This window comes from Xenopus laevis, chromosome 1S (genome assembly GCF_017654675.1).
Source record: "Xenopus laevis strain J_2021 chromosome 1S, Xenopus_laevis_v10.1, whole genome shotgun sequence".
NCBI lineage: Eukaryota > Metazoa > Chordata > Amphibia > Anura > Pipidae > Xenopus > Xenopus laevis.
The window spans coordinates 47,726,529-47,741,096 of NC_054372.1; the positions used below are offsets into that span (position 1 = coordinate 47,726,529).

At 37.8% G+C, this 14,568-nt stretch overlaps 1 protein-coding gene across 1 annotated transcript; it reads left to right on the forward strand.

Moving 5' to 3' along the window:
* Positions 1-78: 78 nt before the first annotated feature.
* abce1.S (ATP binding cassette subfamily E member 1 S homeolog) lies at positions 79-14,093 on the forward strand. The gene is given in 18 exon segments (NM_001087292.1): positions 79-168; positions 2,601-2,750; positions 3,310-3,395; positions 3,527-3,624; positions 4,851-4,968; positions 5,324-5,461; positions 5,619-5,688; positions 6,304-6,400; positions 6,983-7,072; positions 8,126-8,247; positions 8,969-9,190; positions 9,336-9,395; positions 9,474-9,532; positions 9,696-9,806; positions 10,244-10,386; positions 11,230-11,352; positions 13,112-13,223; positions 13,668-14,093. Coding segments are annotated over 17 exon segments (1,800 nt in total). The 5' UTR covers positions 79-168; positions 2,601-2,647; the 3' UTR covers positions 13,716-14,093.
* The last annotated feature ends 475 nt before the right edge of the window (positions 14,094-14,568 follow it).

Below are 14,568 nucleotides of genomic sequence, written 5' to 3' on the forward strand. Positions count from 1 at the left end.
AAGGAAAGGGGCGCCGGCCATATTGACCGGTTTCTCATCGTGTGGATTCTACGCTGCTGCTCGGGGAGAAGAGGAGAAGTGGTAGTAGGACGCCTTGATCACCCTCCTTCCCCCTCCCCAGTCTTAAGCACTTTCATCGTCACCCACAAGTCAACATCTGTTCCTGGGGTAAGTGGCCTTACAGTAAAGGGTTACTTGTCTAAGTGAGACGTCTAGAGACTCAACACGAGGCCGCAGTTCAGGCTGTATTGTATGAAAAGGTTCAGTTCTCATGGATTTCAAGGGGTTGTTCACCTTTGTAACAAATTGACAAATCTAACAGTTCACATTAATAAAACAAACTTTTCCATAGAAATAATTAACAGAAAAAGTACAGTTCAAGAGATATTCACCTCAGAAGTTTCCCTGTACTAATCCTTCAGTTCCACACTGACCCTGTGCCGGGAGGGGGTCACTGACCCCCAAAAACACTACAGTGTTCACTTCCTCTTCCTTATATGACAGCTGCCAGTACAATGTGTGATAACTTAACTCCTATTGGCTGTGTCTGCTGTCAATCTGCCACTGCTTCCTGTGCTGGGGAATTTGAGCAGCATTCAGGTACTGAAGAGAAACTGTTACAAATTTGTGAGTGAGCGGGAATGCTGCAGAGACCCATAAAAAAATAATTATTTAGCAACTGACGTGACTCCCAGGACTATTTGTTTGAGCTTGAGGCTTTCCAAATGATCTCTGTATATCGCCGATCAGCGCTGGCCCAATCTCCCCTCAGGAATCGCTACACAATTTCTTTTGAAAAGCGGCTTTTATTTTGGCTTAATAAGTGGTAACAGGCAGTGGGTAAGTGGTACCACTTACCCACTGCCTGTTACCACTTACTGAGCCAAAATAAAAGCCACTTTTCAAATGAAATTGTGTAGCGATTCCTGAGGGGAGATTGGGCCAGCGCTGATCGGCGATATACAGAGACTGTTTGCAGATTCAGGCTGGGAGCTGCGGCCGACACGCTACAGCAAGGGTGAGCTCCGCTAATCTCTCATTACCCGTCTCTTAACTCTGGACTTTCCAAATGAGTTGAATTTTTGTGCATAAAGTAAAATATTTTTCTGGTATAAATCCCTATATCATGAAAAATTATAACTTTTTCATTTTTTTTTTTGGTATTTAGAGCTCTAAACCTTGTTCCAGAAGTGGAACACTTAAACACTCAGGTTCTCCTGAAAAAAAGGTATAGTTTTTCCTAGGTAAATTACAGGCAGGTTTGTTTATATGCTGCGTCTATTAACCTCTGCCATTACAATTGAGTAATCAACCAATGACCATTCAAATTGTGTGACCGGTTACAGTTCACCAGCAACCAATGAATCACTAGGAGGAGGGCAGTATCGACATCCAATAGGAAACAAGTAAGGGCAAAGCCTGGGCATGGTGATGTCATCATATAGGAGGTTTTTGGTGTGTCAGGTTCAAAATAGGCCACTCCCATCACTTCAGAAGACTGGTCCGAGAGACAGGAGAAGGACTGAGTTCATAGGTATAAAAATTAGCTTTTACAATGGCATTTTTACTTTTTGTTATATATTTATCTTTATCATGTATATATCAGTATCTTCCTTACCCAGCACTGCCATGCTGAATAGGGCCATGTTTGCATGAATGGTGTTTGGGGAATGACAGCTGTGAGTAAGAGAAGTGTGTGCTGACATCAGCATGTGTGTCTCTGACAGATAAGGGTACACAACAGTATAGCTTAGTCCTGGCAAATGAATAGATACCTCAGTGGAACTCTGTATCCAACCCACTTTATGTAGGGAAACGATAAACTCTATTCTTTTTAAAATTATTATTGTTTGTCAGAAAACACACTTGCGTTTTAATAGAACGGCACTAAAATGCTCCCTGCCATATGTCTGAATTCTATAGTATGTCTGAGTTCTATAGTAGGGTTAATAGCTATCATATATATTGGTAATTGTAACAGGCCTCTTTATAGGAACACTTGTGTTGTGAGGCTGGCTTGTCAGATCACTTTTTTTTGGCACCACTTGTTGATCATGTATCATTCAGTGGCCAGAGAAAGCTTTGCAGCTGATAGAGAGTGGCAGATAAATCAGAAAGGGACTAGTTTTAAGGCCCCCATACCACAGACCCGGATTTGTGGAAAGGCCACCAAGGCCTAGGGTGCCAGGATTTTAGGGGGGTGGCATGCTACCCGACCATACCAACATTGGTTTAGAACACTGGGGATGCTCAGGAGATGCAATAGTTTCTTATTTCCAGATCTCTACGTCTATGGCCACCTTTAGCGAAGCAGGTAAGGCAGATAACCGGTGAAGAAGCACAATGCCTTGGTAATTGTGGTTGTCGGTATATTTAGATGGCCCAGTGTTAAAATCCATCAAGCAGGCTGTTGTCTGCAACGATATTTGCTTTAGCGTTGGCCTGGATGCATGGAGAAGATATTAACAAGGAAAAAAAAAAGCAGAATTCTGAAAATTGATGTTGACTTTTGAACAAACTAAGATCAAACATTTCATGGCAACGAAATGTAATCTAAATGCATTTGTCTGACCCCATGTTTAACTTTATTGTTTTCTTAGGTGTTAACGTTGGTGTCCATTGAAAAAGCAAAACTTCTACAGACAACATGGCAGACAAACTTACCAGAATAGCTATAGTTAGTCATGACAAATGCAAGCCAAAGAAATGCCGCCAAGAATGCAAAAAGAGTTGTCCTGTTGTGAGGATGGGTAAGTGACTTTTTGGTTAAGGTGTGACTTGTGATCTGCACTTGAACAAGAATTTCATAAAATCTACTTTTAGGTGCAGCTCATTGAGAAATAGCAGCTCCCTTTATTCTTCTGTGAAATCCTTGTGGGTAAAGTCAGTGGTCCTGCCTTTTTTTTTTGCCATAAAACCGCACAGGATTTGTAGGAGTCATATAAGTACTTGGATATATACAATACTGCTTTTATGTTTTGAAAGCCGAGTTTTTAAGTAGCCTAAAATGCAGCACAGAAGTGCACAAAACTGCCCCTCTGTAGACTTAAATGAAAAATTTTGCCTCCGTTCCTGGCATCTATTCCCTGACGTGATGTCCAGTTATTAGTGGGAAATCCTAAGATACATTTCATATGTTTGATTTCTGTGTGCTCTTTTGCTATAACATCACTATGGCCTTATGGAGGAAGTTTTTGAAGCTTGAAGTTTTGATATGTTTTTATGATAGGCTTCAGTACCTGGGTTAATTGATGAAATGTGCACCTTATTACTGAGGAACAGTTTTCTTATTTTTTTTTCTTTTTATAGGAAAATTGTGCATTGAAGTGACACCACAAAGTAAAATTGCATGGATTTCTGAAACCTTGTGCATTGGATGTGGTATTTGTGTCAAGGTAATTTCTTAATTTTAACATTTGCTATGGCTAGGGCAAGCTGTATGGCAGCAGATGCTTATTCAGTTAAGTTCAATTCGGTGCAAACATTTGAACTAGTTTTGTAATTTATTATTCTTATTCTCTTACAGAAATGTCCTTTTGTGGCATTGTCAATTGTCAACTTGCCGAGCAATCTGGAGAAAGAGACAACGCACAGATATTGTGCCAATGCCTTTAAGCTTCACAGGTGAGCGATTCTTAGATGCAAATTACAGAATTGAAATAAGGTGGAAAAATAGATGCGCCTTAGTGCACATTGTGCTTCGTAAAGGGGAATACCACTCTGTGGATGCCATTGGCAATTTTAAAGAGCTTTAATTACCTATGCTATACCTGGTGTTTGACATTATATACGCTTTTGGATGATCACTGCACCAGTAAAGTTGCACCTTTAGCCAGGCCCAACTCTTTTCCTGCATCCCATCCTGTTTTCTGTGTTAAGTTTTGCATTGGAACCCTTCACCACCACCACTGAGCAGCTGTATGAGGGCCCTCACTAATGTGTTTGTGGCTGAATAGTAACAGTTTTTCAAAATCGAATGTAAAGGCTTCCCAAAAGATTATAGGCCAAGCGAGAGCCAAATTCATATTACTAACCCTTGGTTTTGGAGAGAGATTATGAACAGGCAATTGTCAGTATTTATTAAAGCATTCATCAGTGGTGAACTTCTAACTCCCTGTTCACTTATATAGATTTTATCAAAGCCTTCAATATAAAAAGCATTTTCACCCTTTGGTAGTTTGCCCCTAAATCAAGTGAGTAGAGAACAGAGACCTTTCCCCTCTGATATTTTGAAGAGCTGTATTTCGACCTTTTGAAAATGTGCCCCATATTTACAGTTTAACAGTGTTTTTCGGCAAGAGGCTCCTTCTACTTCGATAGCTTGATAAGACAGCTGCAGATTGCAACAGACAGATGCACCTTGTGGGAACAGCCCACGTAATCCCTGTATGGCTTGACATACAAAACTCTTTATGCAGCCCAGAAATTCCTCTGACTTCTTTATGCAGTAGTGACGTCTAAAGAGGTTTATTTCTTCTACAGTCCTGTCCAGTTGGCAACTTCTCCTCATTCTAACACTGTTGACTTTTTTGGCATTGTAGTTCAGCAGTCGAGTTCCTTCTGTAGAACCTGCTAAATCAACAGTGACTGGGCGGTAGATGAGCAGCAGTATGGAATTAAAAAGCCACATGCTTTGATTTTTACTGTTCTAAGGAATGACTGTGGGCTTGGTGTGCCCACCAAGGTGTTTTTATAGCTTTCTCTATGGGATCTATGAATTGTGCTTATAATCTGGCCCATGAACAATGTAGAATGTCACTAGATGATATTGAAAGACATGAAAAATAACTGTAGCCACAAAGAGGATTGCAAACTGTACATATTGTAATATATTTTTTGGTTGTACTAAGGTTGCCTATTCCCCGACCTGGAGAAGTACTTGGATTGGTTGGTACCAATGGTATCGGAAAATCTACAGCATTGAAAATTTTGGCTGGAAAGCAAAAGCCAAACCTTGGAAAGTATGATGTAAGTATAGGCTGTAAAATGTCAATAGTAACAGCTGAACGGCCCAACTGTTTTTTGGGTGTTCCACAGTATTAGACCCGCTGCATGACTAATACAAGGGGAGAGTTTCTATTCCAGGGCTGTCTAACTGGAAGTCGTTAAGGTCATATTTGACCCTGTAGTACATTTGTTTCTAATTGATACAAACTTTATTACAGTATTCAGAATTTCGTAACTTGCCAGTAAATGTTACAGTACATTGTAATTTTCATATACATTTATTTTTGATTGTTGTGAACCAGTTTCTGAATAGCATTTTAATTGTAAAAATAAACTGCCAAGTTGTTTTGCTTATTATTTTGTTTAACTTCTCAAGGACCCTCCAGATTGGCAGGAGATCTTGACCTATTTCAGGGGTTCAGAGTTGCAGAACTACTTCACCAAGATTTTGGAGGATGACCTGAAGGCCATCATTAAACCTCAGTATGTGGACCAAATTCCAAAAGCTGCAAAGGTAATCTCACTCTAATCTTTATTTTCTATTATCTTTCAACTACATTCCAGTTTGGTATGAATCGCTTGCTTGATTATTCCTTTAGCACAATCGGTGTAGAATGCACGGTTATTTTCATGAAAAATTTTTTTTATTTGTCTTTTAACTGTGTACACAGGGACCCGTGGGTACCATATTGGATAGAAAAGATGAAACAAAGACACAGATTACTGTCTGTGACCAACTAGGTGCGTATAAGAGATTCACTGTATGTTCCAATATATATGGAGATGGATGGTAAAATCCAGGTCCCACTGCGACACATTCAGTTATATTGAGTAGGAGAAATAATAGCCTGTCAGAAAGCAGTTCCATCCTAAAGTGCTGGCTCTTTCTGAAAGTACATGATCAGGCAAAATGACCTGAGGTGGCTGCCTACACAACGTTATTACAACTAAAAAAAATACACTTGCTGGTTTAGGAATTAAATTTTATATTGTAGAGTGAATTATTTGCATTTAAACAGAGTAATTTGGAAATAAAAACGACATCATAATATCCTGACAGAATCCCTTTTACCTTGTAAATCCACCATAAATCATGGACTCCTAACTGGTAGTAAGGTAGCTAATTGCCCTTTACTATGGGTGTTTACAGATGTAGTGTATAAGAGCCACTTTGGACACTTGTGACAGCAGGCTTAACGACAGAGCAGCCTTTGGTATTGTGTATTCGTATTGTCACATACCTTCTTAGTGATTGCTTTATTTATGGGCAATTCCTAACCTTTTTAGGCACTTGTTCTTTTGTTGGAAGCTACTGTATGCACAGGAGATGAGTGCTAATAAACACTTTTTTTGCAGACCTTACTCATCTGAGAGACAGAAACGTGGAGGATCTTTCTGGGGGAGAGCTGCAGAGGTTTGCTTGTGCTGTTGTCTGTATCCAGAGAGCCGACATGTAAGATTTATTCTTTTGATTTGTTTGACTTGTATTAATAAAAGAAGAAATAGCTATAATGCGATTAACATTTTTGTCAGGTAATGCCAACGATATTAAAATTTTAATTGGAAGTGGTTCACTAGTGTTAACTAAAACAAAATTCTTTGTATTAACTTTTAGAATCAATGATTATCCCTTTTTGCTTATGGAATATTTTAAACAACCTCTTAAGAATTAAAGGTCATACATACAGGTATAGGACCTGGGGTTTTCCAGATAACGGATCTTTCTGCAATTTGGATCTTCATACCTTGTCTACTAGAAAATCATGTAAACAAATAAACCCAAAAGGCTGGTTCTGCTTCCAATAAGGATTAATTATATCTTAGTTGGGATCAAGTACAAGCTACTGTTTTATTATTACAGAGAAAAAGGATCATTTTTAAAGATTTGGATTATTTGATTTTAATGGATTTTATGGGAGACAGCTTTTCCGTAATTCGGAACTTTCTGGATAACGGGTTTCCGGATGACGGATCCCATACCTGTATATGATTTGGTGTTAATGTCATTTCTGGGTTTTTCCCCCTGCTATTATAGATTTATGTTTGATGAGCCATCTAGTTATTTAGATGTCAAGCAACGCCTTAAGGCTGCCATTACCATCAGATCTCTGATTAATCCAGATAGGTAAGACTATTTTCTGCTTTGCGTTTATTTTTTTTTTCAAGTTATTCTAAACCATTTACACACAAAGTTTTGTTATTTAGAAGAGCATCTGCACACTTTTTTCAGTTCAGGTTGTTCCCCAGAAATAAAGTATTTTTTTCAAATACTTTCCATTATTTATTTTTTGCTGTTTTTCCAAAATCTAAGTGTAAAGTTGAATGTTCGTGTCTCTGGTGTTTGAGTCCTGTTGACAGCTCAGTAATTCAGGTGCAGACTCTAAACTGTTACAATTTTACAACATTGAGTTGATACATTTCTCAGCAGCATTTCTGGAGTATTAGCAACTATTGTAACAATTCTATCAGCTGCCTGTAATGAAACTCAGATTCAGCTCAGCAGGGACAAAAATCAAAAATGTATCAACTAAATGTATCAATTTAGAACAGTTTACAGGGTCGTTGAGCTGTTTTAGAAAGTGAAAAATTACACTTTACTCTTCAATATTAGAAAAATGGCAACACGTAGAAAATAGAAAGTAATTGCAAAAAGTCGTTATTTCTGGTGATCTATCTGAAAACAACTAGTTGTTTGAAAGTGAACAAACCCTTTAATCTTCTGAGATATCACCAACATTCTCATTCACACATTTTCGGTGTAGGTGATCACTTGAGAGAATATTAAGGGGTGTATTTATTAACATTGGAGACAAATTAGATTGAACAGTCACCTACAAGTTATAAAACAAAATCAAAGATCTGACTAGTTGCTGTTACTAATTACTACATTTAATACTTTGCTTTCTTTAAAGGGGTTACTACTATAGGGATTTCCTCATGATCACAATATTGTGCTGGGCCAGTAGCTATCTAGAGTCCCAGCACTATAGACAAATACAATTTGCGTGTTACTTGTCAGTTTGAGTGCCTGAAGCCTCTGCAAATATCATGTAGTTGTGAGATGAGGTAAAAGCTACATCAGAGAAGCCTAATGAAACCTGAGTAACAAAGGCTTAGAGTAGGATGTATAAACAATTGGATTGCACTCCCTTACCTTCATTTTTTCCACTTTCTTAAGCTACATCATTGTTGTGGAGCATGATCTCAGTGTGTTGGATTATCTCTCCGACTTCATTTGCTGCTTGTATGGTGTCCCAAGTGTATATGGTGTGGTAACTATGCCTTTCAGCGTCCGAGAAGGTAATTTTTTTAAATCCTTTTTAACATAAAAAGTGCTCAATAAATGTACCTTGGAAGTAAATACTTAGTATTGAAGCTTACATTGGTAAAGAACCCTCTTATGGGCAACTTAAGCCAAATACCCAATTAAAAAATGGGGTAGAAATCACTTTTAAATCACATGGCTTCAGTTGCAGCACTCAATAACAACACCATACTTAAAGGAACAGTAACATCAAATAATGAGTGTCTTTTAGTAATGAAAAATGTAGTGTTGCCCTGCACTAGTAAAACTGGTGTGTTTGCTTCAGAAAGATGATTATAGTTTCTATTAACAAACTGCTGTGTAGCCATGGGGGCAGCCATTCAAGCTCAAGACAAATAGTAGATAACAGATAAACTATGTAGAATCACATTGTATGCTACAGAGCTTATCTGTGTATCCTGTGCCTTTTCTCCTTTTTCGGCTTTTAATGACTGCCCCACAACTACCCAGCACCTTGTTTCTATATAATTATAATAGAGTTGCTGAAGCAAACAAGCCACTTTTACTAGTGCCGGCCAACAGTGCATTATATTTCAATTAAATGAATACACTTTCATGTGTTGGTGTTACTGTTCCTTTAAAGTCTTGTTTGGATTAGTGGAATGGATGTCGCCATTGGATTCTCAGGCAGTGGAAACGAGATTTCTATTTGAGCAAGTCCCACCGATAATTGCGTTTATATGTGTTTCCTAACAGGCATAAACATTTTCTTGGATGGCTACGTTCCTACTGAAAACTTAAGGTTTAGAGACACCTCTCTGGTTTTTAAAGTGGCCGAGACTGCCAATGAAGAAGATATTAAAAAAATGTGCATGTATAAGTACCCCTGCATGAGGAAATTGCTGGGAGATTTCCAACTGCGGATTGTTGCTGGGGAGTTTACAGACTCTGAAATCATGGTCATGCTTGGAGAGAATGGTAGGTCATTTTAAATTAGCACAATACAATTGAATTATTGCTCTATTTCTACTGTATGTGTATGTATAAAATAAAGTTTTATTTCAAGCCTTGGTATAAACTATATGTGCGTGACAGTAACCCAGGAGTTGAATTTTATTTCTAGGGACTGGAAAAACCACCTTTATCCGAATGCTTGCTGGAAGGCTAAAACCCGATGAAGGAGGTAAGGAGGAATACAATTACTGATTGCTGCTCCAATGTGTGTTAGAACTCCTTTAACCCTTACATTTACAATTTTCAGGTGACGTTCCTGTTCTTAATGTGAGTTATAAGCCACAGAAGATCAGCCCCAAAGCATCAGTAAGTTCTATCTTCTATATTGCTTTTGAATTGGTTAAAATAACAGGGGCAGTTCATGTTGGTGTCTGTCAAATATACCTGCAGCAGGCTGTGAACTTGATCATTATGGTACAGAAGTTATTCATTTGAACCCAAGCTTCAGTTTACATTTCTTTTTGATTAGGGAAGTGTTCGCCAATTGCTGCATGAAAAGATCAGAGACGCCTACACTCATCCACAGTTTGTGACAGATGTGATGAAGCCAATGCAGATTGAAAGTATAATTGATCAGGAGGTAATTTGTTGTACATTGCTTCTGTTATCATTATACGGTAGGTATTCAAAAAAATTTAATATTTTTAGGCTCTGCCTGCCAAAAAAGGCTTCTATTAACAAGAGGGAACATGTTGTCAGACCTGTGTGATGCAATGTTTAATAAGAGCATGTATGATAAATGCAGTTCTAAGACAAATCAAACTGGTTAGTCAGCTTTAGGACTGAATCACTAGGGATTCTTTCTTATTGACTTGCAGCAGTAAATTTTAATTGCATGCTTTATTCAGACTAAACGCACAAATTGCTGCTCCAGTGGAAATTTGCACTTGTAAAGAAACAAATTCTAAAGTTCCTGGAGTATTCCTGGAGTATTGAAGAATCAGTGCATATACCAGTATATTTACCAGTATGTTTAATGATTAGTCCCATGCTAAAATCATATCCTTTCCTGAATAGGTGCAATCTTTGTCCGGTGGTGAGTTACAGAGGGTGGCCTTAACTCTGTGTTTAGGTAAAGCTGCGGATGTCTACCTAATTGACGAGCCATCGGCGTATCTGGATTCTGAACAGCGTCTCACAGCTGCCAGAGTAATCAAAAGGTAATGTTTTTGCTTAAAGAGATACTGTCATGGGAAAAAATGTTTTGTATCAAAATGCAACAGTTAATAGTGCTGCACTAGCAGAATTCTACACTGAAGAAGAGCAAACAGATTTTTTTTTTATATCTAATTTTGAAATCTGAAATGGGGCTAGACATATTGTAGGTTTCCCAGCTTTCCCCAGTCGTGTGACTTATGTTTCTTCAGTCACTCTTTACTGCTGTACTGCAAGTTGGAGTGATATCACCCCCCTCGATTCAATTCATGTGTGCTTCAAGAGAAGGAAATGGCTCTGTGTAGTCCCAGGTGCACGCTGTACCCCCTGCTAGGGCAATTAGATAGAGATCAACAAAAACAGCAGCACTCCGGTAATTTTGTTGATCAATATCACCCCCCTTCCTCCCCCCCCCCAGAATCTTAACAACAGAACAATGGGAAGGTAACCTAACACAAGATAACAGCTGCCTGGTAGATCTAAGAACAACACTCAATAGTAAAAATCCATGTCCCACTGAGACACATTCAGTTACATTGAGAAGGAAAAACAGCAGCTTGCCAGAAAGCGGTTCCATCCTAAAGTGCTGGCTCTTTCTGAAAGCACATGACCAGGCAAAATGACCTGAGATGGCTGCCTACACACCAATATTACAACTAAAAGAAAATACACTTGCTGGTTCAGGAATGAAACGTTATATTGTAGAGTGAATTATTTGCAGTGTAAACAGTGTAATTTAGAAATAAAACTAAATCATAAAAATCATGACAGAATCCCTTGAAATGTTTTGTTTTTTTTGTATATGGCCACATTACTGTTCTTATCAGTAACACCCCATTTCATTTCAGATTTATACTCCACGCCAAGAGGACTGCCTTTATTGTGGAGCACGATTTTATAATGGCCACATATCTTGCTGACAGAGTCATTGTATTTGATGGTATCCCTTCCAAAGATACTGTTGCTAACCGGTAATACTCAGATGCCTGTGCTCTAATCTTGTATGTTTCTCTGCATCTCATATGGGTAGCACATGTGTGAATTCAGTCTTTGCTTCTATTGGCTAAATGATACTCTTAGTAAAATAGAATATAACTTGCATAAAAACCTCAGTGCATTTAAAGGGGTTGTTCACCTTCTGAACACTTTTTTCAATTCAGTTGTTTTTAGATTGCTCCCCAGAAATAAAGACTTTTTTCAATTACCTTCCATTATTTATTTTTTTAGTTTGTTCCAACATCTAAGTGTAAAGTTGAATGTTTGTGTCTTTGGTGTTTGAGTCTGGCAGTTCAGTAATTCAGGTGCAGACTCTGAACTGTTAAAAATTTTGCAACATTGAGTTGATTCATTTCTCAGCAGCATCTCTGGAGTATCAGCAACTATTGTATCAGTTCTAACAGCTGCCTGTAATGAAACCTAGAGATTCTGCTCAGCAGGGACAAAGATAAGAAATGTATCAATTAAGAACAGTTTACAGGGTCGACGACCCCCTCCCAGAGCTGCTTCAGAAGGAGAGAAATGACACTTTACACTTCAATATTCGAAAAACCGTCACACATAGAAAATAGAAAGTCATTGGAAAAAGTCATTATTTCTGGTGATCTATCTGAAACTAACTAGTTGTTTGAAGGTGAACAACCCCTTTAAAGGTTAAGTGCCATATTTATGGGAAGAAATCTTTTAAAAGGATTAATTTCAAAATATTTTGTCTTCTCTGTCGAGCGTTTGGCAGCTACATTATAGGAATTTAATGATCATCTGTTTTAAAAACATTTATAGAAATATGTATTGTGTATTTCCTTTAATATAGTTTTTTATGCCATAGCCGTTATGAGTGTTTAGCTGCAACTGACTATCCCAATGGGGCTTAATTATGCGTTGTCTCTCAGGTTGTACTCATTGGAAATGTTAAACCATTGAAAGCATAATGCATCATGCGGAAATTATACCTTTTGGCCACATCCAATAACATTCCTGAACAGGACTCAGAGCAGCATTACTTTGAGGGTTTACTGGTGTATTTAGGTGGACCTTTCTGATAAGGCTTACCTTTCCTTCTCCTTTAACATACTTTATACGTCTGTTTTTATTTAATAGCTCCACATCTTTGTAGTAATAATTATTAACAAACTACCACAAGCAAGTTATTTATTAAAGGGGGCCTGTCACCCTAAGAAATAATTCTAAATCCTCTATTATCATGTTAATCAAGCAAGATAAACTTTACTTGCACTACATAAAAATTTCAGTCTTGTTCCCTTTAGGCATGAAATGAACAAGCACAGCAAGCAGGCAGGCACATTTTATAAGGTGCAAGCTTTGCATTATTTTAAAATATTGTTTATGTGCCAGAATGGGGGACCTTATGCACATGCACTGGTTACTAAATGAGATGTAAGGAAGGAGTGGGAATGTGGTGAGTACAGAGACATCGAGGAAGTACAGAATAGAAAGTGAAAGTAATTACCTGCCTCTATGCAAGCAATAAATGATTGACAGCTGAGATTTTTAAATGCATTTATAACAGGTGTTGATGCTTTAATAAAAAAAATGAATTTGGGTTTCATTTTATTTGAAAGGGACTTATTATACAGCTTATGTCTGGGTGACAGGTCCACTTTTACTTCTTTATAACCCACTGATTTGCTGCACAGAGTTAGTTTGAACCTCGTATTGCTGAAAAGTTTTTTTTAATCAGTTAGTGCAACGGTGTGATTTTCCTTTTTACAGCCCTCAAACACTATTGGCTGGCATGAACAAGTTCTTGTCACAGCTGGAAATCACATTTAGGAGAGATCCCAACAACTACAGACCAAGAATAAACAAAATGAATTCTATTAAGGTAAAAAAAAAAAAAATTGCTCAAGTATATTTTATACATACATTTTTTAATGTGAATTAATCAGATTTTTAAAATATGTTTGCCAGTTGAACTTCAGCCGACCTCACGATGTGTAGGTTAGGATTTACCACCAGCGATTTCAGTTCTTTCCAGTGGAGAATACTGTACAGTGTGTTTTGTGTTGCTCCTGAACTATCAGACCTATAAGACCCAGCAGAGCAGTTACTCTGAAGTTCATGAGTGATCTTGACAGTTTTTTTTTAATCTAACTTCTTTCATTACAAGAATATAGAAGATGTCGTAGCCTAGTGACCGTGAAGACATAATTTGCTTGCATTGGAGATGATATTGAAGTATTTATGGCACAAACTGTAATGCAGCCCCTATAGTGCATTTTGGTTGATTTCATGTGAAAGGTGTTCTCACTTATGTTTTTCTTTTTAGGATGTGGATCAGAAGAAGAGTGGCAACTACTTTTTCTTAGATGACTAAGCGGAGACCCACACCTTTCTACCACTGAAGAAATCAAGCCTCTTTGTATGAAACATTGTGTTTCATAAAGCAAATCCAATTGCCTTGCAAATCTTCTGCATTCTGTTGCATTGTAAAGGTACAATAAAACTATCCAAGAGCTGTTGTGATTGGCAAACTAAGAAAAGTCCACAAAAAGTCCACATTTATTATAAGGATTAAGAAACTGGCAATCTAATTTATTCACTTTTCAATATTCCAATTAATTGTCCACAATTTTAAACCTTAGTAAACTGTATTTCTTTTATGGTTTACATAAAATGCTGCCATAAAGTACATAATATTATTTTAAAGAAAGCGTAAACCTCAAGGGTTTGAATAATAAACATCACCTAGTGATTGTGTTGTTGAGCCTTTATTTTCATTTTAGGTGCAGTCAATTGTAAGTTATGTTTATCAAGCAGCATCTTAAACATTCGGATGACAACGTTTACACTTGGGGCCCATTATGTCTTTGAAAACAAATGAAGCTGCAACAAGACTGGTTCAAAAGATCTTTAAAGGACAAGAAAAAAAAATCCCATTTTTACTTTAATGAAAAAGAACCCTATCTCCAATATACTTTGATTAAAAAATATGTACCGTTTTTATAAGAAACCTGACTGTATGCAGTGAAATTCTCCCTTCATTTACTGCTGTGGATAGGAATTGTCAGATGGTCCCTAACTGCTGAGCAGGGAAACAATCCTAATTATGAACAGCAGGGTGAGCCCCCGCCTTACTTCCCAGCCATGCAGAACTCAAGCAGCTTTGTTTATGACGATCCCTAAGCAGCCCAGACCACACTGAGCATGTGCAGGGTCAGGCAAAGATA